This window comes from Anastrepha ludens, chromosome 3 (genome assembly GCF_028408465.1).
Source record: "Anastrepha ludens isolate Willacy chromosome 3, idAnaLude1.1, whole genome shotgun sequence".
Classification (NCBI taxonomy): Eukaryota; Metazoa; Arthropoda; class Insecta; order Diptera; family Tephritidae; genus Anastrepha; species Anastrepha ludens.
The window spans coordinates 35,110,083-35,134,402 of record NC_071499.1 but is presented as its reverse complement, the minus strand read 5'-3'; the positions used below and the strand labels follow the sequence as shown (position 1 = coordinate 35,134,402).

General features: G+C 42.2%; 1 protein-coding gene and 1 long non-coding RNA gene across 6 annotated transcripts in view; one reads left to right on the top strand and one right to left on the bottom strand.

The window, feature by feature from the left end:
- LOC128857403 (protein vav) overlaps positions 1 to 23,997 on the bottom strand; it is a 167,050-nt gene extending 143,053 nt beyond the window's left edge. For 2 of the 5 annotated variants that reach the window (XM_054093154.1, XM_054093153.1), the window contains exon 1: positions 22,637 to 23,265. In XM_054093154.1, the coding sequence (XP_053949129.1) occupies positions 22,637 to 22,924 (288 nt within the window). In that variant the 5' untranslated portion in view covers positions 22,925 to 23,265. Of the gene's footprint in view, positions 1 to 22,060; positions 22,220 to 22,636; positions 23,266 to 23,358 lie in introns of those variants that run through there. The other 3 variants (XM_054093151.1, XM_054093152.1, XM_054093155.1) reach the window with 3 other exon arrangements.
- Positions 23,095 to 23,595, top strand: LOC128857407 (uncharacterized). Its single transcript, XR_008453937.1, has 2 exons — positions 23,095 to 23,184; positions 23,263 to 23,595. It is a non-coding gene; the product is annotated as an uncharacterized LOC128857407 (long non-coding RNA).
- Positions 23,998 to 24,320: the final 323 nt, after the last annotated feature.

Here is a 24,320-nt window from a genome sequence, read left to right as displayed (position 1 = left end):
CAGTAGGTCTCGGTCAGTTTTGTCCTGGAGTTCGTCAGCGTAGTCGAGGAGGTGTCTCCTGACGTGCCTGGGAGGCGGCTCGAGCTCAAGCAGGTGTCTGCAGGGGTGAAACCTGCGGTAACACCCCAGCAGGAACTGCTTGCTGAGCAATTTGTTGTGCTCCGCGACTGGGAGCATTTGTGCCTCGTTGTGCAGGTGTTGTATGGGTGACATCAGGAGGCACCCGGTCGCTGTCCGAATGGCGGTATTCTGACATGTCTGAAGCTTTATCCACTGCGAATCACTAGTACCAGGCGACCAGACAGGCGCAGCATAGTTTAGAACCGGCCGGCCAATTGCCTTAAATGTCGAAAGCAACAGTTCTTTGTCCTTGCCCCAAGTGCTGCCGGCCAGCGATTTGAGGACCTTGTTGCGATTTTGGACTTTAGTGGCAATTGCGGTTGTGTGCGCAGAGAAGGAGAGCAAGCTGTCAAAGGTTACACCCAAAATTTTGGGGTTATTCACAGTCGGAATTGGTGTGTCGTCGACTTTTACCTTAAGGGGCAGCGTGACCTCCTTTGTCCAGGTGGTGAAAAGGGTCGCCGTGGACTTGGTGGGGGAAAGTTGGAGATTCCTCGCAGTGAAAAAGCGAGAAAGGTCGGTGAGGTAGTTGTTCACTTTGGAACACAGGCCATCGATGTCATTGCCCGACGCCATTATCGTGCAATCGTCAGCGTATGAGATCAGGGAAACTCCCGCTGGTGGTTGGGGGAGCTTCGAGATGTAGAAGTTAAAAAGCAAGGGTGAAAGGACACCACCCTGCGGTACGCCTTGCTTAATCTTCCTCTGCTTTGACATTTGATCTCGAAAAATCACTGACGAGTGCCGACCGCTCAGGTAGTTCGCGGACCACCTCTTCAGCCCTGGCGGGAGTGTCGACTGATAAATATCATCTAGTAGCGTGGAATGGCTGACTGTATCGAAAGCCTTCTTTAGGTCCAACGCTACTAGGACAGTCCTCTCGCAGGGGCGGTTTTGGTTAAGCCCGCGATTTATCTGGGCGTTTATGGCGGTGAGTGCCGTGGTGGTGCTGTGCACTCGTCGGAATCCGTGCTGATGTGGGGCTGGGGCCAGGTGGGTCGTGAAGAGTGGGAGTAGGAGGGCTTCAAGTGTCTTCACTACTGGGGAAAGGAGAGTTATCGGCCGATAAGACTCCCCTTGGTTGGCGGGTTTCCCAGGTTTCAATAGTGGGACCACTCTCCCTGCTTTCCACTTGTCAGGGATGATGAGAGTGGCCAGAGACAAATTGAAGACCCTTGTGAGGTATCCTACTCCCAGGGGTCCCAGATGCTTCAGCATCAGCGCGTTAAGTCCGTCAGGGCCAATGGCTTTCGAAGATTTCGACTTGTTGATGGCCCCCTGAACCTCATCACCGGAGAAAGTAAGTGGCGCACTGTCGTTCGTCAGTTTGTGCAGCCTTCTGGTAACACGACGTTTGGTTCTGTCGCCCGGAGGATGCAGTGTAAACAGCCGGCTAAAATAGCTCGCGCATCTCTTCGGGTCCGACGAAGTACAACCGTTGAAGGTGATAGCCACCTTGTCGTTGTGTTTCGTCGGGTTCGACAGGGACCTAACGGTGGACCAGAGCTTACTCACTCCGGAGGTGAGGTTACAAGTCTTCAGGTGCTCAACCCATTTAGTCCGCTTATGTTGATTTACCAGTTGCCGGATCTCCAAATTGAGATCCCTTATGCGGGGATCCCCGGGATCGGCCTGGCGTAGGTGGTCACGCTCGTTTGCTAAACTGGCTGCTTCTGCTGGGAAGTGAGGACGGATGTCCTTGTAACATCCAGCTGGGATGAAGCGAGCCGCAGCAGCTGTGAGCACCTTGCGGAATGCGCGTTCGCCGACGCGCACATCAGTGGGGATGGGAAGAGCGGCGAAGGTGTCCTCGGTGAATTCCGTGAAGCCGGCCCAATTAGCTTTTATAAAGTTAAAATAGGACCGGTGATTCGCGGAAACGAAATCGGCAGGTCTCTCGATCGAGACGATAATGGGCAAGTGGTCTGATGCAAGCGATAGCATAGGTCGCCACGTTATGCTATTTATCAGACCCGCGCTAGCTATTGTTAGGTCAGGCGAGCTGCTACAATTGCCCACTACCCTGGTGGGGGCGTCGTCGTTCACTGTGCTGAATGTCGAGTCGTCTATCTGCTCTGCCAATTGCTGTCCCCTACGATCATTTGGCAGGCTTGAATGCCAAAGATCGTGATGCGCATTAAAGTCACCTACAACCAATCGGTTTTCACCTCTGATGAGCGCACCTATATCAGGGTGATATCCTGCCGGGCAGCAGGTGACAGGGGGTATGTATATATTAAAAATTTCGAGCTCGGAATCGCCTGACCGGACAGCTATGCCTTGACATTCTAAGGTGCTGTCCCTGGGGTCGATTCCTTCATCGATAAGACGATACTGCACAGTGTGGTGGACTATAAACGCTAGGCCACCACCGTTGTCTCGCTCGCGATCGTGTCTGTGCACGTTATAGCCATCCCTGGTGATCAGAGATGACCTAGCGTGCAACTTTGTTTCTTGGACCGCAGCTATCTTGATACTGTGCCAGTTCATAAAGTCGACTATCTCGTCGACCTTACTCGTAAGTCCGTTGCAGTTAAACTGGAGAAGCTTGAAGCTTCTCGGTGAGGTCAGTGTAATCAGGGGGGTGAGGGACGCGTGGGGTTGTCTACGTTGGACCTGCTGTGCAATCCACTGTGGTTGTTGCGGCCTGATGGTGGTGGGCGGCCGCGCCTCCGGGGGAGGTTGTGGGTGCAGAGCTCTGCAGCAGGGGGCAACGTAGGCAGTTGTCCACTCACGGGTGGTGCGCAGGCCGGAACATCTCCGAAAATGGCACCAGCCACTGCAGGAATTGCATTGGACTGATACCAGATTCCGAGGTATTACGGTCTGACACACGGAACAGACTGTACGGGGGACCAGGAGCTGCTGGTTTGTCCCCGCACTGGGGTTGGAGCAGGAAGGGATAGGAGGGGTTAAAGGGGAGTTGTGTTGCTCCGATAGGCTCCTCACCGGGGAGGTGTGGGTTGTGGTGGCGGTTGGTAGTGCCGGCCTATCAGGGGGTGTGGTAGCCGTGGAGGCATCAGACGCCTGTTGGCGGGAGCAACACGTGGCCACATACCGTGTGGACCACTCCCTGTGCGACTTAAGGCCTGAGCAGGTCTTAAGGTGGCTCCACCCGTTGCACTTATTGCACCTAACCGAGGTGGAGTTCGGGTGGAGCCGTTGATGGCAGACGCAGCAGTAGAATACCTCTGGCCCAGGGTTGGATTCGACTCCAGCCCTGAGGAGAAGTATTTGGAGCAGGTTAGCTGCGAGAGTTTGCTCCTGTGACGTAAGGGGTGGGGTGATATACGATACACTAGACAGGGCTAGTGTACTGGGGCGGCAGCCCTTGATCGGGAAAAACCCGAGTCATTCCGGTAACGTAGAACCGGCTGCCATGGGAATGCGTCTGCCAGTCTGCTGTTGGCTACACCTTCTGAATTTTTTTTCACCAGGCTGTTCTATTGGGAGATAACAAAAATCATAGGCTGTACAATATCTCACGGGTACCATAAAAATACAGCCACACAAACTGATAGCGTTTTACTCTCCACAATAAGCAGGGTGTTTTACTTAATTAAGTAGCTGTTTTCCCCACCGAATCACAAAATTCGGTGTATAGTAATTTAGGTGGAAAACGACCGAACATTGATTTTTTAGACCGAACCAAACTTCGGCCAATTTTAGCCGAAGCCGAATCGAACACTTGAAAGGAAAGAATAAACAAGGAGTGATAAAAAAAAAAGTAATAAAGTAAAAGAGATACATAAGTCTCAATCACATTATTTTCTGTTCATAACATTTACTTATGTTAAATAAAAATAGCAAAAAAAAAAAACAAATTGAATATCTACGGTGGCGTTTTTATGCGGAAGACGCCGTGGCAAGACAGTATGTGTGAGCGCGTATAATTTCTTGTCTTTGGTTGCTTCTATTGCTTTCGCCTACTCTTCTTCTTCACAAACAAAAAATTCCCCTTCGTCTTGCTTGTTTATTCATCTTACGACACGGCGAATTCCAAAGGCGCAATCTGTTTCTCTATCATTCTTGGTCTATTAGTATAGAGCACTGCACAATTGCTCACTAGCCACAGCCACACTCGTTGAAGGAGCAGCAGCTGATATTTCAAAGCAATTAAAAAAATGTTGATATCAAGTGCTTCAAAAAAGTTAAAAAAAAAAAAATTGTATATATTTTTTAAGGAAAAAATTTACCGTAGCGAAGAAGAAGAAGTTTGAACAAAGTTCAGTTCTTTTTTGGTCGAAGCCGAAATGAAATCGCACTAAAATTTTGTGGCTGAACAACGTCGAAACAGAAGCTAAAGACTGGTCGTTCTCTAATTTTATGAATTTCACTTAAATACGAGGGTTCTATGAAATTTCCGTCAGAGATGGCATTACGGCGCGTATCGTGGTTATGTTTAGTTAGTAGCATCGCTTGGAAGAACGCACACCACGTTTTAGCCAGATCGGTCCATTTCTTTGTGTTTGGCATTCGTTAGAATCGAGGATGTCGCGTGATTTTCCTTTTCCATTACGACAACGGACCAGCAGCTGTGCGCAAAATGAATGGAAATAGGGTTCCATCTTGTTTCACATCCCCCCTAGTCTGAAGATTTGGCTGCCTCGGACTACTATTTGTTCCCCAACTTGATGAAATGGCTGGCGGTAAAAAGATTTTATTCAATCGAGGAGGTGATTGCAGAAGTGAATGGCGGTTTTTCAGTCTTGAACAAATTCTATTATTCAAAAGGGATCAACAAAGAGAACAGCGTTGGACGAAGTGTATAAGCCTAAAAGTTAAAAATATAAAAAAAAGTTGACCCCAAACAATTAAGTAGTTTTTATTTTTGCTCGGACTTTCCAAACGAGCTTCGAATTTTGGCTCAACACAAGGTTATTCGTAAGCTGGACTGTGTTGAATTCGCAACTAAAAATCTCATTATTTTCTACATGCCAATTGAATTTGTAAAAACTTTGAACCAAGCGCTTTGAACCAAAATTTCTTGCGGAAGTTTCAAATAAACAAAGTTGCTCATTGTTTCTTCGATAAAAGTCAAATTCCCAACTCCATTTGATGACATGCATGACCGAACCCCAACGTCGTCACCGCCTTGTTTTAGAGTGGCTCACAAATATTGGGGAACCTCGCGCCATCTGCCAAATCTGCCATATGGTCCAAATAAGTTTATTTTTACCTCGTCGGCAATAATTGCGGCCTTCCAAAATGCTGGGGTCTTATTTACAGGGCCATAATAAAGGTCTTATTAAAAAGGTCATAGATTTAGTTTGCAAAATTACCTTTATTCAATTCAATGTAAAAAATGTGTGAAAACATTACAAAATTAAGAATCAATTTACTTTTGCTCGATATCACCTTTTGCTTTGAATATGGCCTTGAGACGGTCCAGAAACGAATCTGCTTCCTGGTGGCCAATCGATGACTCAAATTTTCGTATGAATGGTCGGTCCAATTTAACATATAATATATTCACTTTAGCTCGATATGACCACCTTTTGCCTTGACTATAGCCTTCAAATGGTCAAAAAATGAGTTGCATGCTGCACGAATGTGATCTTGAGATATTTTGGCCTATTCTCGTATAATCGCTTTTTTCCTCACCTTGCTCTCCACAATGGACCAGATGGAATAGTCCATCGGATTTGCGTCTGGCGAATTGGAAAGCCATTGTGTGGACGAAATGAAGTGAGGAGCATGATTTTTTAACCATTCTTGGTTCACACGAGCTTTATGAGACGGTGCCAAGTCCTGTTGGAACGTCCATGGTCTACGACCGAAATGTTTGCGTATCCACGGCTCTAAAGCAGCTTCTAAAACATTTTCCCGATAATAAGTCGCATTCACTTTGACACCAGGCTCGATAAAAACGATTGGAGAGCGTCCATCAGCAGTCACTGGCGCCCAAACCATTACTTGCGGTGGGAAATTGCTTCGAGTGGCCATACGTAGGCTCAAATTCTCGTATGAGCGTTCGGACAAGTAAACACGATCGTTTTGAGTGTTTATGAACTGCTCAATTGCGACATTTTTTTCATCAGAAAACACAATGTTAGGAAATTCGCCCCGTTCGTGCAAGCGCAACAACTCGTTTGCTCTTTCGCATCGAATTTTTTTTTACTGGGGTAAAAGATCGTGTGCTTTTTGGAACTTGTAAGCCTTGACCTTGAGGTAATTTTTCAATATGCGTGGAATGCTGTCTTGCAATGTTTTCAGTTCTTTGGCCATTTTTCTTCTACTTCGCGCGGGTTTCGTTCAAGTCGAGCCTTCACTTTCCGAACCATTTCTGGCGTTGTTGCGGTTTTTTTTTGGTCCACCTCCATAGCTACCAGTATCATTGTAACGTTTTATAGTGCGATACACAAACATTTTATTCACTTTGAGGTCACCGAGCTCACGAACAATGGCTGGTTGTGATTTTCCAGCCAAATATAACGCAATCACACTATTACGTTGGAATTCCATCAGAGAAAAAAAATTCAACAAAACTGAGAGGCAAATGCTTTTGATGGCTTATAAACAATATATTGAACTGTCATTAGAACAATTCTGACGTTGATGTCATGAGCTGTTTTACAGATACAAGCAGTGTGAATTCCTTGCATTCCTGAGTATAAATACTTTTTCTGCTCATCTGATTTTAGTGAACTTCAGTTTCGAATCGTTCATTAGCATTGAAATGCAATTTGAAACTCAAAAGCACATAATTAATTGGAAATTATGTTTTTACTAAAAAAAAATTTTATAGAATTTGTGTTCCTCATCTATAAAAGTATTTTTACTGAATTAATTCTCAGAAATAAAGAGAAAAAATTGCAGCTACTCACATTTCAAATTAATATTTAAAATGGCGTGCATATGCATACAAGCTTATACACACATAAATATGTACATATATGTTTACACATGTCAATAATTTGTATTCACACTAAACCCAAATTTTTATAACATTTGCATTCAAGTGTGAAATTGTATTCCAATGTAGCAACTCGTGCTCGAATCAAATATTCATTCATATGTATGTAAGTATCAAATGAACCAAACAAACATGCATATGTAATTATGTATTTGCGCATGTTGTATGTTCATTCAAGTCCACCAACAATATCCTTAAATGTGCAAAAATAAGGAAAAACCAATTAAATATAAACCAGAATATGTCCAGTTGTATGCACATATATTTATACAAATATGTACGTGCATGTATGCGTAAGCCACATTTCATACACTGCGCGTGCCTTCCGGGCTCAATGTGGAATTCCTCTCCGAATACTTTTGTTTGCCACCCAAATACTTTATAGCAAGGCGAATTTATTACAGGTGACAGCAAACACATATAAGTAAAACCCTACATGTATTTGTTGTTGCGTTTGGTGCAAGCATCATGTCAAAATCAGCAAGCAAATGTAAACATACCAATACATACAAACAAAGCATATCATTTTGACGTAAGCCATACCTACGGCGAAAAATTCAGCTGGGTGAATGCTGTCACCTTATTAAATCCACCTTGCTTTATAGTATACGAGAGCGCGTGTGCATGTGTACATAGGTACATATGTGTATCAACATGCATTTCTAATTTTTTGTATGGATATGCATGCAGGGAACAGTATGGAAATTTGACGCAACATTTCATGCACGGACTAGCTCATTATTACTCACTTTATGACTGATACAAAAGAGTTAACGTTCGCTTACGGTGATCGTGAAAAAATATGCAGAGCTTCAAAGATAATGAATGCATTACTGGATGAATGCTCATCTCAAAGATATTTAATGTAATTATTGAGTAGTCGAAAAAGTCTTTTCGTATTTTGTCAATAGATGTCGTTGGAGTCATGTATCTCCAGTGCATCACATTGTGTCATATCATATGGTGTTAGAAAGGTGACATTTTAAGCTTCATTTAACAAAAAAAAATTAAATTCGGAGAAATTAAAAAAAAGTTATAGCTGTTCAAAAATGAGTGAAAATAATGAAGAAATGCGCTATAGGTATTTTGAAATTTTTGTATAAAAAAGGGAAGAATGTCACGCAAGCCACCAATGAAATTTGTGAAGTTTACGGAGACGATGCTGTATCAGTTCGTGTAGCACAACAATGGTTCGCTCGCTTCCTTTCTGGAAATTTCGATGTGAAAGATGCACCTCGCTCCGCCCGACCTATCGTTGAAAAAGTCGATGAAATTATGGAAAAGATTGACCAGGACCGTCACATAAGCTGCCATGGCATCGCCAAGGCACTAAACATTCATCATCAAACGGTTTTGAACCATTTAAAAAAGGCTGGTTACAAAAAGAAGCTCGATGTTTGGGTACCACATGAATTGTCTGTGAAAAATTTAATGAACCGAATTAACATCTGCGATTCTTTGCTGAAACGAAATGAAATCGAACCATTTCGGAAGCGAATGGTAACAGGAGACGAAAAGTGGATCAAATACGACAGTAATGTGCGAAAAAAAGATCATGGTGCAAGGGTGGTGAAGCTCAACAAATGGTCGCAAAGCCAGGATTGACGCCTCGAAAGGTTATGCTGTGTGTTTGGTGAGATTGGAAAGGAATCATCCACTATGAGCTGCTCCAGCCTGCTCGAACGATTGATTCTACACTTTACTGTCAACAACTGATGAGATTAAAGGAAGCAATGGAAAAAAACGGCCAGAACTGATCAGCAGAAAAGGCGTCGTCTTCCATCAGGACAACGCTAGGCCACACACATCTTTGATGACTCGGCAAAAACTGGGAGAGCTTGGCTGGGAAGTTTTGATGCATCCACTATATAGCCCTGACCTTGCACCATCGGACTACCAATTTGTTTCGGTCAATGCAGAACTCCCTTAATAGAGTAAAGTTGGCTTCAAGAGAAGCCTGTGAAAATTACTTGTCGCAGTTTTTCGCCGAGAAACCACAAAAGTTTTTCACTGATGGAATAATGTCTCTAGAAGAAAAATTGCAAAAGGTGGTCGACCAAAATGGTACATATTTGGTTTAATAAAGTTCATTATAAATATAAAAAAAAAATGAGTTGAAGTTTGATTAGAAATACGAAAAGGCTTTTTCAACTACCCAATGTATCTACTGATTCCATGTGTTTTTCAAATAAATGCAAATGAGTTTGGCGATTTTTTGAATGTCTCATTATTTGGAGAAATGAAGTTGAATTAAATTTTGATCTGCTACATAAACATTACAGAATGCCTTCGGTGGGCAGGCTTTGTCAGAAGAAATGGCTGCAAGTGGTAGAAAGGATACCAAAAAGGCAGAGAAAGTTTTGAAAAGTTGTATGTAGTCGGCGAAAATCATCATCTAATAAACCACTCGTCAGAGAAATCCAAATATTGGTGTTCGTAGAGATGAATTCAAGTCACTGTTCGCAGCTATCATTTCGATGTTGTAAGATCGCTTAGCTAGCAACCAGCATTAACACCGATAACAATGCCAGCCTTGACATCCAACGGAGTGCTACTTTGGACTAAGTAGGCAATTGACTACTAAATTCATATAAATTGAGTATAAGGTCACTCTATAAGGCTTTCATCATGATCGTCCTAACGTATGGCGCAGAAGCGTGGACGATGACAATATCCGATGAAGCGTCCCTTGGATTGTTTGAGAGAAGAATTCTGCGGAAGATTTTTGGAAGTTTGCACGTTGACAACGGCGAATATCGCAGGCGATAGAACTATGAGCTGTAAGAACTGCGACATAGAAATAGTGCAGCGAATAAAGATCCAGCGGCTTCGTTGGCTGGGCCATGTCGTCCGAATGGATACAAACGCTGCAGCTCTGAAAGTATTTCCTGTGGTACCAGCTGGTGGTAGCATAGGTATATCAGATCAGGTGGAGAAGGACTTGGTTTCACTTGGTGCGACCAACCGGCACCGGTTTGCACGAGAAAGAAACGACTGGCGCGTTTTGTTAGGGGGGAGCCTGGTTTGTCAAAAAAATCAATTTTTTTTTTTCGTTTTAAGCGATTCCTAATAAATATATTTCAGAATATTCACACAAAGTTACAGAGCCTAATTCTCAATATTTCCGTAGATATAAAGCCAAAGGTAGGCGAACGTTAGGTAGTTACGCTGTGACCGGACAGCTATAGTACAAAGCTTATCTTCTTTTCTCGACTTTTCATTTTTATGATTTCTTTGAATTGGCGTACATGAATGAAAAAAAACTAATGAACCTTTTGAAGTGAATCATAGCGTGTTCCCTTCAGTATTAAATTCTCTTCTACTTGAATCAACAAAATAGATTAAAAAAAAAAAATGTTCAAGATTTTTATACCAAGTTGAAGTGAATTTTTTTTTTTATAGAAAGCCATTTTTTTCTTTAAAACCTCCAAAAAGTTGAAATTTTGGAATTTCTCTCAGTTTTCTTAGTTCATCTAGAATAAAAAATCATGATAATTAGAAATCCATTTGAATTTTTTGCTTTAGATAATAATTACGAGCTGTATATTGAACGCCAGTTGGAAACTCCAGCGTTGCAGCGCTCTAGTAATTTCTATGTTAAACATTTTTTTCAACTTATTTTAACCAGTACAAAATTTTTTTATACATTTTAAATGTAGATTAAAAGATAGAAAAAGCTTTGCAGTGCTAAATTAATTTTTTCCTTAAAAAAAAATCGCAAAGAGATGCAATTTTTAGACCTCATAAACCAGGCTCCCCCCTTAAACTCGGCCAAAATTGTGTAAGCGGTTATCCAGCCAATCAAGAAGAAGAAGAGATGAATTCAAACAATTTCACAAGACCCTTAGACCAGATTCTGGTGAGGTAACTTGCGTTGGCTTCTTAGCTGTTGCACGTGACTTTCACTGTTAGCGACCATTTTGACTCGACTAGCTGGTTACCACGACAGTCGGTTCTAGTTTACCAGCCCGACCTGGATTTATATCCGGCCAAGACCTATCACTCAGCAGTAATCAAACCAAATATTTATGGAGCAAGTGTATGAATTTAGACCCCGTAAAAGATCAATGGTTTCGTTGCTTGTGTGAAACGTACCATCCAATCCCGGCCATAAAAAATCGTTAATCATCTCTCCGTGCAAATCGATGCACAAAGTGAAGGCCATTTGACACATGAAGTTTGACAACTGTTTCGAATATCGGAAAAAACATTGACGTGTATGGACTTGTCCGAGGGTTACTACGAAAAAATAAAGATTCTAAAGTTAATAAAGCAAGTCAACTGCTCGCAGCTTCAACTTAATTACATTTGGAGTATGATAACCAACATTTGAAAACATCGCTGCGTTATTCTGAAAGCAGTAAATTTACTGCAGGGTTCTGCGCATTGTACATACATAAATTTCACAATAATTCTAGACATATTAGTTTTTCTATAGAAAACTTATACAGTAAACACCAAAAAAGCAGAGAAAAGCAGGCTACCTAGCACCAATAACAAGAGCACTCAAAAGCAGCATTTTAACAGCCAACAACAAGACTAGTAGCAAAAACCGGTCTGGCAATGCAATTCATACATACACATGTACACCAGTAGAAACAACAACGATGAAAATAACTATAACAGCCTTCTCTGCAGTAGCCACTGTACGTATCATTGTTGATAAGCGGAAGGAAGTTAATTTTGCATACAAATAGTGAAAGGCATAGCTGTTGATAACAAACTAAAGGCTTTATCCTATTCTAATTGCTCTTGGCATTTCGGCGCTTCACTATACATTTTCATGTTCATAGATGCATACGAGTACGTGTTGAGCGTTTGTGTTTGTTTGTTATGGAAATTATTCCATGGAATAAAACAAATGGGAAGCAAAAGTGAAACCGAAATTGAGCTGTTTGTGTGCTGGGCTTGCTCTCTTTGCATAATAAATGACGCGTGAGGTTTAATCAGCATTGTTTGTGATATGCTGTCAAAATGGTTTAGGAAGAAGATAAAACTTGAAAGACATGTGAAAGAATGAGAAAGCAGATGTATGTATTTCGATGAAAGTATCTCTCGGAAAGAGTTGATATATTTTTGGCAGATTTTTTAAACAAATGACTTGAATATTTATGTAGTAGCAATGCCTTGGTCACAGTAAGATTTGTTAAAGAATTAATGATCTCTTTTTTGTCTCTATAAGGCATTTGTTTTTTAAAATATTTACATATGTATGTATGTATTTCACTAAAAGGTGCTTGAGGTATCTATTGCCATAATGAATATTTTCAGTTGATACATCCGTGATTAATTGACAGAATCGAACTGAACTTTTTGTAAACAAGCAAATTTACAAGAGCGGTTAAATACCTAAGTACGTTCCCATGGCAGCCGGTTCTACGTTACCGGAATGACTCGGGTTTTTATTCCCGACCAAGGGCTGCCGCCCCAGTACACTAGCCCTGTCTAGTGTATCGTATATCACCCCACCCCTTACGTCACAGGAGCAAACTCTCGCAGCTAACCTGCTCCAAATACTTCTCCTCAGGGCTGGAGTCGAATCCAACCCTGGGCCAGAGGTATTCTACTGCTGCGTCTGCCATCAACGGCTCCACCCGAACTCCACCTCGGTTAGGTGCAATAAGTGCAACGGGTGGAGCCACCTTAAGACCTGCTCAGGCCTTAAGTCGCACAGGGAGTGGTCCACACGGTATGTGGCCACGTGTTGCTCCCGCCAACAGGCGTCTGATGCCTCCACGGCTACCACACCCCCTGATAGGCCGGCACTACCAACCGCCACCACAACCCACACCTCCACGGTGAGGAGCCTATCGGAGCAACACAACTCCCCTTTAACCCCTCCTATCCCTTCCTGCTCCAACCCCAGTGCGGGGACAAACCAGCAGCTCCTGGTCCCCCGTACAGTCTGTTCCGTGTGTCAGACCGTAATACCTCGGAATCTGGTATCAGTCCAATGCAATTCCTGCAGTGGCTGGTGCCATTTTCGGAGATGTTCCGGCCTGCGCACCACCCGTGAGTGGACAACTGCCTACGTTGCCCCCTGCTGCAGAGCTCTGCACCCACAACCTCCCCCGGAGGCGCGGCCGCCCACCACCATCAGGCCGCAACAACCACAGTGGATTGCACAGCAGGTCCAACGTAGACAACCCCACGCGTCCCTCACCCCCCTGATTACACTGACCTCACCGAGAAGCTTCAAGCTTCTCCAGTTTAACTGCAACGGACTTACGAGTAAGGTCGACGAGATAGTCGACTTTATGAACCGGCACAGTATCAAGATAGCTGCGGTCCAAGAAACAAAGTTGCACGCTAGGTCATCTCTGATCACAAGGGATGGCTATAACGTGCACAGACACGATCGCGAGCGAGACAACGGTGGTGGCCTAGCGTTTATAGTCCACCACACTGTGCAGTATCGTCTTATCGATGAAGGAATCGACCCCAGGGACAGCACCTTAGAATGTCAAGGCATAGCTGTCCGGTCAGGCGATTCCGAGCTCGAAATTTTTAATATATACATACCCCCTGTCACCTGCTGCCCGGCAGGATATCACCCTGATATAGGTGCGCTCATCAGAGGTGAAAACCGATTGGTTGTAGGTGACTTCAATGCGCATCACGATCTTTGGCATTCAAGCCTGCCAAATGATCGTAGGGGACAGCAATTGGCAGAGCAGATAGACGACTCGACATTCAGCACAGTGAACGACGACGCCCCCACCAGGGTAGTGGGCAATTGTAGCAGCTCGCCTGACCTAACAATAGCTAGCGCGGGTCTGATAAATAGCATAACGTGGCGACCTATGCTATCGCTTGCATCAGACCACTTGCCCATTATCGTCTCGATCGAGAGACCTGCCGATTTCGTTTCCGCGAATCACCGGTCCTATTTTAACTTTATAAAAGCTAATTGGGCCGGCTTCACGGAATTCACCGAGGACACCTTCGCCGCTCTTCCCATCCCCACTGATGTGCGCGTCGGCGAACGCGCATTCCGCAAGGTGCTCACAGCTGCTGCGGCTCGCTTCATCCCAGCTGGATGTTATAAGGACATCCGTCCCCACTTCCCAGCAGAAGCAGCCAGTTTAGCAAACGAGCGTGACCACCTACGCCAGGCCGATCCCGGGGATCCCCGCATAAGGGATCTCAATTTGGAGATCCGGCAACTGGTAAATCAACATAAGCGGACTAAATGGGTTGAGCACCTGAAGACTTGTAACCTCACCTCCGGAGTGAGTAAGCTCTGGTCCACCGTTAGGTCCTTGTCGAACCCGACGAAACACAACGACAAGGTGGCTATCACCTTCAACGGTTGTACTTCGTCGGACCCGAAGAGATGCGCGAGCTATTTTAGCCGGCTGTTTACACTGCATCCTCCGGGCGACAGAACCAAACGTCGTGTTACCAGAAGGCTGCACAAACTGACGAACGACAGTGCGCCACTTACTTTCTCCGGTGATGAGGTTCAGGGGGCCATCAACAAGTCGAAATCTTCGAAAGCCATTGGCCCTAACGGACTTAACGCGCTGATGCTGAAGCATCTGGGACCCCTGGGAGTAGGATACCTCACAAGGGTCTTCAATTTGTCTCTGGCCACTCTCATCATCCCTGACAAGTGGAAAGCAGGGAGAGTGGTCCCACTATTGAAACCTGGGAAACCCGCCAACCAAGGGGAGTCTTATCGGCCGATAACTCTCCTTTCCCCAGTAGTGAAGACACTTGAAGCCCTCCTACTCCCACTCTTCACGACCCACCTGGCCCCAGCCCCACATCAGCACGGATTCCGACGAGTGCACAGCACCACCACGGCACTCACCTCCATAAACGCCCAGATAAATCGCGGGCTTAACCAAAACCGCCCCTGCGAGAGGACTGTCCTAGTAGCGTTGGACATAAAGAAGGCTTTCGATACAGTCAGCCATTCCACGCTACTAGATGATATTTATCAGTCGACACTCCCGCCAGGGCTGAAGAGGTGGTCCGCGAACTACCTGAGCGGTCGGCACTCGTCAGTGATTTTTCGAGATCAAATGTCAAAGCAGAGGAAGATTAAGCAAGGCGTACCGCAGGGTGGTGTCCTTTCACCCTTGCTTTTTAACTTCTACATCTCGAAGCTCCCCCAACCACCAGCGGGAGTTTCCCTGATCTCATACGCTGACGACTGCACGATAATGGCGTCGGGCAATGACATCGATGGCCTGTGTTCCAAAGTGAACAACTACCTCACCGACCTTTCTCGCTTTTTCACTGCGAGGAATCTCCAACTTTCCCCCACTAAGTCCACGGCGACCCTTTTCACCACCTGGACAAAGGAGGTCAAGCTGTCCCTTAAGGTAAAAGTCGACGACACACCAATTCCGACTGTGAATAACCCCAAAATTTTGGGTGTAACCTTTGACAGCTTGCTCTCCTTCTCTGCGCACACAACCGCAATTGCCACTAAAGTCCAAAATCGCAACAAGGTCCTCAAATCGCTGGCCGGCAGCACTTGGGGCAAGGACAAAGAACTGTTGCTTTCGACATTTAAGGCAATTGGCCGGCCGGTTCTAAACTATGCTGCGCCTGTCTGGTCGCCTGGCACTAGTGATTCGCAGTGGATAAAGCTTCAGACATGTCAGAATACCGCCATTCGGACAGCGACCGGGTGCCTCCTGATGTCACCCATACAACACCTGCACAACGAGGCACAAATGCTCCCAGTCGCGGAGCACAACAAACTGCTCAGCAAGCAGTTCCTGCTGGGGTGTTACCGCAGGTTTCACCCCTGCAGACACCTGCTTGAGCCTGAGCCGCCTCCCAGGCACGTCAGGAGACACCTCCTCGACTACGCTGACGAACTCCAGGACAAACCTGACCGAGACCTACTGGACCGGACAGTATTCAGACAGTCAATAAACGACATTCACCGGGAGTCCGTTACCACCTTCATGAACTCCCGTCCCGTGAATGCCGTAATCGGAGTCCAACCACCACCCATTGCAGATGAAGAGCTCCAGCTTCCCCGTGAGACTCGTGTAACATTGGCACAATTACGTTCTGGATATTGTAGCAGGTTAAACTCCTACTTATCCAGAATTGACCCCGACATACCAAACACATGTCCGGCATGTGAAGGTACCCCGCACGACACTAACCACCTCTTCACATGCCCCCTTAATCAGACTCATCTAACCCCCCTCTCCCTCTGGACCCAACCCGTCGAAACAGCATGTTTCCTGGGCCTACCCCTAGATGAGCTAGACGAAGACGACAGATGATATACCCACACTGACAGGGCTAACTATGCTGTTAAAACAACAACAACAACAACCTAAGTACCCCTCAAACAGATGACAGAGGGCGTTCCTGAAGGAAGTTGGCGTTAGCATCCTGTGCCGCCATCTATCAAACGACGACAAAAAACATTTCAGACTGATTGATGGGTTAGTTTGGATTTGGCAGCTATTCGAGTAAGACATGTTTTGTGATTTTCGCTAAGATGGAAAAAGAGTAGTACCGTTCGGTAATTCGCTTTCTTTTTTTGGATGGGAAAAATGCGAGGAGATAAAAGCAAAGTTGGATACTGTCTATGGGTACGCTTCGCCATCTATGACCACAGTTAGATGTTGTTTCAACGAATTTAAACGAGGGCGAACATCCGTTTTTGATGAGAAGCGACCAGGACGCCCGGCAGACGTGGTTACCCGAGAAATCATTCCAAAATTTCACAAGATTGTCGCTGATCAACAATCGAAAGTCGCAAAGTAGCAGAGGTCATAGGTGTCTCAACCGGAACGGCAATTAATATTTTACATGATAAGTTGGCGGTGACAAAATTGTCGGCCCGATCGGTGCCGCATTTGCTCACAAACAAAAACAAGCGGATGCGGTTGTTAACTTCGCAGCAGTGTTTGAAGCAATATAAGCGAGATCCGAAGGAATTTTTGCGTCGAGTTGTCACCGTTGATGAAACCTGAATTCATCATTACACACCAGAAACTAAGCAACAATCAAAACAATGGATTTCTCTCGGTGAATCTGATCCAAAGAAGGCGAAGACAGTCCCATCGGTCGGAAAGGTCATAGCGACCATTTTTTGCGACGCGAACGGCGTCATTCTCATGGATTTTTTAGAAAAAGAAAGAACGATCACTGGACAATACTACAGTGAGTTATTGGATCGCTTTCACAAAAAATTTAAGAAGACACGGCCGCATTTGGCGAAAAAGAAGGTGCTGTTCCACCACGATAACCCACCAGCAGTTTCATCCCATTTTCTGGAGGGGTTAAAAGATGGCCGGAGCGTTGAGAGAAGTGTATCTTTCTAAAAGGAGACTATGTTGAAATAAAAAATTTTTTGAAAAAATGGTTTCTTCATTTCTAACGCAGGTACTTATAGAACCACCCTCGTATAGTTTGTAGGATCTGTATTTTGTTTGCAATTTACAGTTTTTAGACATAAACAATAAAATGGAAAATGTATCAACAAAAAAAGTTATTGAACGTAAAATTAAACGTAAAAATTTTTTTGGACAACATGAAAATTTGTAAACATCTCGATATGTCTTCTTCTACCGGCTTCTGCAAGTAAGTGGAGACAAATTTTCCGTTCGGTAACTTTTTTCTCTTCGGGAGAGAATTTTCGCTTAAGCTCTTAATTTGGATTGATGGCTGGTGATCAAGAATGCTAGAAATAAGATTGCACCTTTCCATTTGCCATGACGTGGTATAATTGTTGCTTTCACAACTTTCACAATTTAATATTTACTTCATTTTTATCATTTCGTTTAATTTAAAAATTGCATTTATTTAAAATCACAATATTCACAAAGTCATTCATTGAATATTCACAAAGAAGTAACTTGTAAGCAAAGGTTTGTTTATGTATTTGCTGCATTGACGCCATCAGTTGTGAAATCTGTGATCTGGATCCCGGGACATCGGAACATTGAAGGAAACGAAAAAACGAACGAACTGGTAAGAGGGGATCTGCCATGAATAACATTCTTGCAGAATCGGTATTAGCACCCATGAGCGCAATCAAGAATGCAATCTCCTCAAAATATCCACGAATTGCGAATTGTAGATGGAGGAATCAGAGAACCTGCAAAGTCAGCAGACTGGCGCACCCACAACCACAAACAAACGTCAACATTGACAAATATGAAACGAGGGGATGCCTGCAGACTCACGGCAGTGATAACTGACTTCTGGCTCATAGAAGAGCAGGCAGCTCAAATGGGCATCCCTTTCAATACATATTTTCATAGTTGTAATCAACCGGAGAAAAATGAATGCAGTGAATGCCCTGCCCTATGAAAGACAAGAATGTTAAGCCTTGGCAAAGCGCTTTTTGAAAGCCTCGAAGAGCTGGCCAGCATCGACGTAAACAATCTTATAAGGGTCTCAACCGCACAAACTGGATATAGTTGTGAAGAAATAATCGTATAACTTGTTGGTAGCGAGGATGTGGCAAGAAAATGGTGCAGAAGCACCAATTGGATTCTTGGTGAACAACCAGCCAACAACAAAGTTTGTGACGGTTAATTTTCTTATCAATCAATAATATAGATACAGATGATTTCCATTTCAATTCAACCGGGCTATTCGGGTCATGTTCTTCGATTTCGATGTAACTTAAATATGTTGCTCTCTGGTCAAAATAATGAGACACGTATTTTTTTGTTCGCCCGAAAAAAATTTTTTTCAAGAGTTATCGGCAATTTTGTTTTTCGCCTCAAACTCGATTTTTTTTAATTATATAAGAAACAATTTTTTTTAAATGCCCATAACTTAGTCAAAAATGAACCGATTTTAATAATTCTGGGTTCAAAATGATCGTCATTACTTACACGAGTGATTTCATGTAGAAATAGTTGCAAAAAAGTAGTTGAAAATTTTTTTTTTGCAAAAAAACAAAAAGTGCGAAACAGGGTGTTTACTCAAAAATTCATTACTCAAAAACAACTCATTTTAGCTACTAGGCATGCAGCTCAATTAAAGTTTGAGATGTTTTTTTGATTTGGAAAAAGTTATAAAAAAAAAAAAATACACTTTTTGAAATATTGAATTTTGAAAAAATTTAAATTTTTTTTCTTTTTTGCTAAATAAAAAATTTTCAACTACTTTTTTGCAATTGTTTCTACATGAAGTCGCTTGTGTAAGTAATTACGATCATTTTGAACCCAGAATTATTAAAATCGGTTCATTTTTGACTAAGTTATGGGCATTTAAAAAAAATGTTTTCTTATATAATTAAAAAAAATCGAGTTTGAGGCGAAAAACAAAATTGCCGATAACTCTTGAAAAAAAATTTTTTCGGGCGAACAAAAAAATACGTGTCTCATTATTTCGACCAGAGAGCAACATATTTAAGTTACATCGAAATCGAAGAACATGACCCGAATAGCCCGGTTGAATTGAAATGGAAAGCATCTACAATAACAATAGATACACGGCGGAAAGAATTCAGAAGGCGTGGCCAACATCAGACCGTTAATTCATGGGTGTTAGAGTACAATGTTTGATCATCCGAGGTAAAATTGTGAGATTGACTTCGGCTGCCACGTTATAGGGGATCTGGTAGCATAGTTGTGCCCGCTCTTTTCACACGCATTCTTACGCTCTTTCAATCATTACTTGTTCAAACGACAATGAAATAACATGAGTAGAGACTGTGTTGATGTTATTCTTATGTCACCAACAAAATTTCAGTTTACTCTCCCTGTTACGTCAGCAAATCAGCTGATTCCTTTAAAATCGCTGAGAGCCTTGTAACGGTCAAATGTTAGCCCCGCCTTCTGAGTTCTCTCCACCGTACTTCTAAACTCTCATCCTTGCTTCTATTCTATCGTCCTTGAGTTTCTAACTAAAATGAGGGAGAATAAAGCAATTCATGTGAGAAGAGAAGAAAAAATTTGCTCGGTAATATAAAAAAATTCGAGTATTTTAATTACTTCAACCTGTGTCAGTAGATTTTTGGAAATAGAGAAGCAAAAAATAATAATGAAGCAACTTAGAACTTTATTTTAGCAATTCAAAATTACGTTCCCCTCATTTTAAAGTTAAAATTCACTTTTTTTTTTTTTTAAATGCGTTTTAATCCTTTGCGGTTGATGTCGCTACAGTAGCGGCATTCGCAAGTCGTCGTAAATATCGGCAAGATATCATAAAAAGGAAAGGAAAGATTTCCGGTATCAGTAGAGTTAAGATCAGTAGAAAGTTATACTACATAACACAATAAATCAGTTGCTTGGACTAGCTGGTACTCCCATCAAAGAAATTTGGCGATCACATTAGGCTTAAGTTACACCGATAGGGATAGAATGGTGTTTATTATAAAACACAATTTTAATTGTTAAAATCATTTCTTTAATTTGCCTATGACTACGGTTGTGGTTGATGAATTGCGTCGATCTGGTCGCCCATCTATTTTATTTCTCGGACTGTCGAAAGCAGCAAAGAACCTTCGAAAATTTTAATCGAAGGATAGTAGCCGATATTAATGCTTTACTCGGATCGATGTATGGCAGATGAGTTAAGGCAAAAATCGTGTCGAAGGTGCGGTGTTTTTCGTAAACACAACTAACAAGGAACCTCGGAAGCCCGATTCTCAGACGAGTCAAAACGCATCAAAAAAACTAGAAAGTCCATCCCACATCAGGATTTAGTTAACTGCTTCCTTTGATTGCCACAGTTTTATTCAATTAGAACCCTTGCTCTCAGGCAAAACTGTACATAAAGAGTAACATTTTGGCGCTTACACCCATTTTGGACGTTTTGCCGAACTCTTTCTTTGATTTGTGATAAGCGTCTTGATGTTTTTCCAATGAAGTGACCTACAGTTCAGTGCCGCCTCCGAAAGGCGGATGATTTTTTTATGAGGCTCGTGGCAACTCGAGGCTCCTTCGCTACGAAAATGAACCGGTTCACATATCTCATTTTTTACCATTTACCCAAAGGCAACATTAATACCAAAAACATCGTTTGTAAGTGTGAAAGCTCGCGTGAAGGTGTTGAAATTATTGTGGCGATAGAGGAGAAGTCGCACAAAGTACCAAATGCAATTTCAAAATCGGTCTGTAAAAAGTGTTGCGAAAATGTAAAGATTTTTTGTCAACTAACAAAAAATGTATACACAAATTATATGAACAAAATATGAAAAACGTTCAATAAATATTCTAGAAACCTGAATTAACAAATATGTACTTTGAATTGCTTGTAAATTTTTAAAAGCTATTTAAGATCTAAACACAAAACAAAATTATTATATTAGTTTGGGGAAAAAGTTTTCTCGGTAGATGGCTGTAGTGAACGTTATCTCGTAAAGTATCGGTCAAGGTGAATCTATTAAAGCTGGTATAGGTAAATCAGCTGACTTATTCTTTTTTGTTTTTCTTTCGCCGTGTCCATGTGGCTGTCAGCCCAGAATGAAAAAAGGCGAATTCATTATTTGTGTTTTACTTTGCCAATACTTTGCTTTGATAATCAAACGTACAAAACTTTGTTGTTGGTTTAGTGCCCCCACCTTTAATGAATACGCCTTGATATCGACCAAACAATTTAGAATTTATGCTCGTTTTCAAGGTGACAGTTCACACTAAAAAAATTATTTTGCTGTTTTTTTTTCTTTTTGTTCCATTCAGTTGTGAGTTACAGGGTGTTAACAATGGAAGTGAACAAAGAGAAAATTCGGTATATTTTACAGTTTTTCTTTGATAAAGACGAATATGCGAAAATGCAAGCCAGGCCGCTTGAATGGTGTTTATGGTGCCCATGCTGCAACAGCTAATTATGAGCAATTTAATTTCGTAGGTTCTGTTCAGGCATTCAGAAAATGACGATAAAATCACTGAAATATTCCAAGTTGATCGGTATGTTAGGAGTCGTAGCATCGCCCAGGAGCCACACAGATCGACCATAAAATAGTTGTACACCATTTGCGCAAAAATGTTACGCAAAAATAATGGATTTCTTTTTTCCCCAAACTAATATTTTTGCTCAAGTTTCAATGATTTGGATCTATTTCGTCAGATATTTACTTACGTGCTTTATTAAAAACTGGCTTTAGAAACAACCTCGCTCTTACATATGTATTTCAAATATAAAATTTGGTTACAAACGGTTGATAACCCAAGTGAAGAGATAATTACTAACTACTAACTAGCGCCTTGTCAACTGATTAGCCCACCTTTTATCAGTTATTTAATGAGCTGAAATAGTTGTTCGGAAGAACAACGAGTGAACTGTGAATATGCAAGCAAATACATACGTACCTATCTATGTATGAAAATAAACCAAGGCGAAAGAAAGGAACAAAAAATATTATTGAGAAATTTCGTATGCTCCCTATGTATAGCACAACAACACGCGTATAAAAAGGAATCTCTTTGCTTACAGTTATCTGAAAATGCAAGGTTATTCGCAAGCAAAACATGCATAATTCAATGGATGTTTTTGCTTTTCCTTGAGAGCGGGCGCCATATAATCTGACTAGTCTGTTCTATAACAGAAAAAAATTAAGTATAAGAGTATTTATAACTGTGGTCATTCATATTGCTTTTGATATATGGTACTTGCATATACATATACATACAAATAGTAAGTGTAAAGTTAACTCACCTGCGCCATTTGCGGTTTGCGATTAAAATCGCGCGGATCCATGCTATTACTATCCAAATAAATGACCAAATTGCAAAGCAAAACACCATCACGTAGCGTCAACGCAAGGACGCGTATTTCTGAGTCTGGCCAGTTCGCTTTGTGATCTGGTGGTATGATTTTACAACGCGTCAGCCAAGCAACACACTCGCGCCACAAATCATTGTTGCCGCCAGCACTACCACCGCCGGCAGCCCCTAAGACGCCGCCACTGACACCACCACCACTACTATTGCTGTTGTTTGCCATGGATACGTTGCTGGGTTCACTGTAGATTAAATTGAATAATGTTTATAACTGTTTGCTCCACCACTACTTCCTGCACTGGCAGGCTGATAAACGCGTGCACTTTTTCTAAATTTTATTGCTGGGATTATAGATATGGTGGGTCTTTGTTCACAGATGCGCGCTGGAGTTTATAAAGATTTGCGACATACATATGTATATACTATATGTAGCTCAATTCAACTATAGCGGATACTAAGGAGACTTTATATGGAAATATATTAGTATATATGGAAACACTTTAAATTCGTTCAACAAATATCGAAGTGATACAATTCTTATTTGCTTTTTAAACGCGCCAGCATTGACAGCCAGCCATATGAGCACATATGTATGTATTCATTACAAATAGTCATACATAAGTATGGACGCACAAAAATACACGCGGTTATACGTACACATGCACGAGTATATGTATGCTATGGAATTATTGCACGGTCTCGACTACTCTTTCAACAAATCATCACGTAAACAATTATTGCCTTTTCTCTATAGTAATAACACTATTTGCTCGCGGTCGCACATCATGCATTTGCACATTTCATTTAATTAATAATAATTTGAATGTGGTGTATTACCACTATATGCTCACATTTGTTGCTGCATACTTCAATATATTCTTGTTTTATACAATATTTCTGTTGTGTTTTGTTATTGTTTTTGGGCGTACTTCAACGTACGAGTCAATGAAATCAGAAACAGCAACTAGAAAAGCGGCGGCGGCGACGACTATTTCACCCACATCAGCCAATTTGATCTTTGAATTTCATTTAGACTTGTCGCCAAGGATGGCCACATTCGAAGTAACAAATTCCAGATTCTCAAATACAAATTATATTTCACAAAAATTTTCCAAAACACGCACAGAAATTCTAGATCACAATGGAGTTCTTAATTTCCGCGTTAAAAAATTACACTGATTATTGCACTACGTTCCAATTGGATTTTATTTGTCCTCTGAATACGAAGGCCATTGCACAAAACCACAACGACTGCGACAGCTAACTCCTTGCGTCCTGTCAGCGCAAACAGCGAAGCAATCCAATTTGACAGTCAAACGAGACGCGGAATGTTGCCATACTTTTAGTGCAAGAAAGTGAGTGAAAACAGAAGGGACGAAAAATATTGCAAAATAATTTAAAATTTATTTACATAAAGCTTATGTATTTGAAATTAAGTACTCAAAAATTTAGTGTTTGCATACTCCAATTGATTTTGATGCGCTTGTTTCAAAATCTTTCAATTATTATAAAAACAAGCTACTGGCAATACAGGCAATAATGATAAATGAATGTCATGCAAGGCAATGTAGCGATTGGGGTCACGTAGGGTTGCATTTTCATTATTTATTTATAACTTG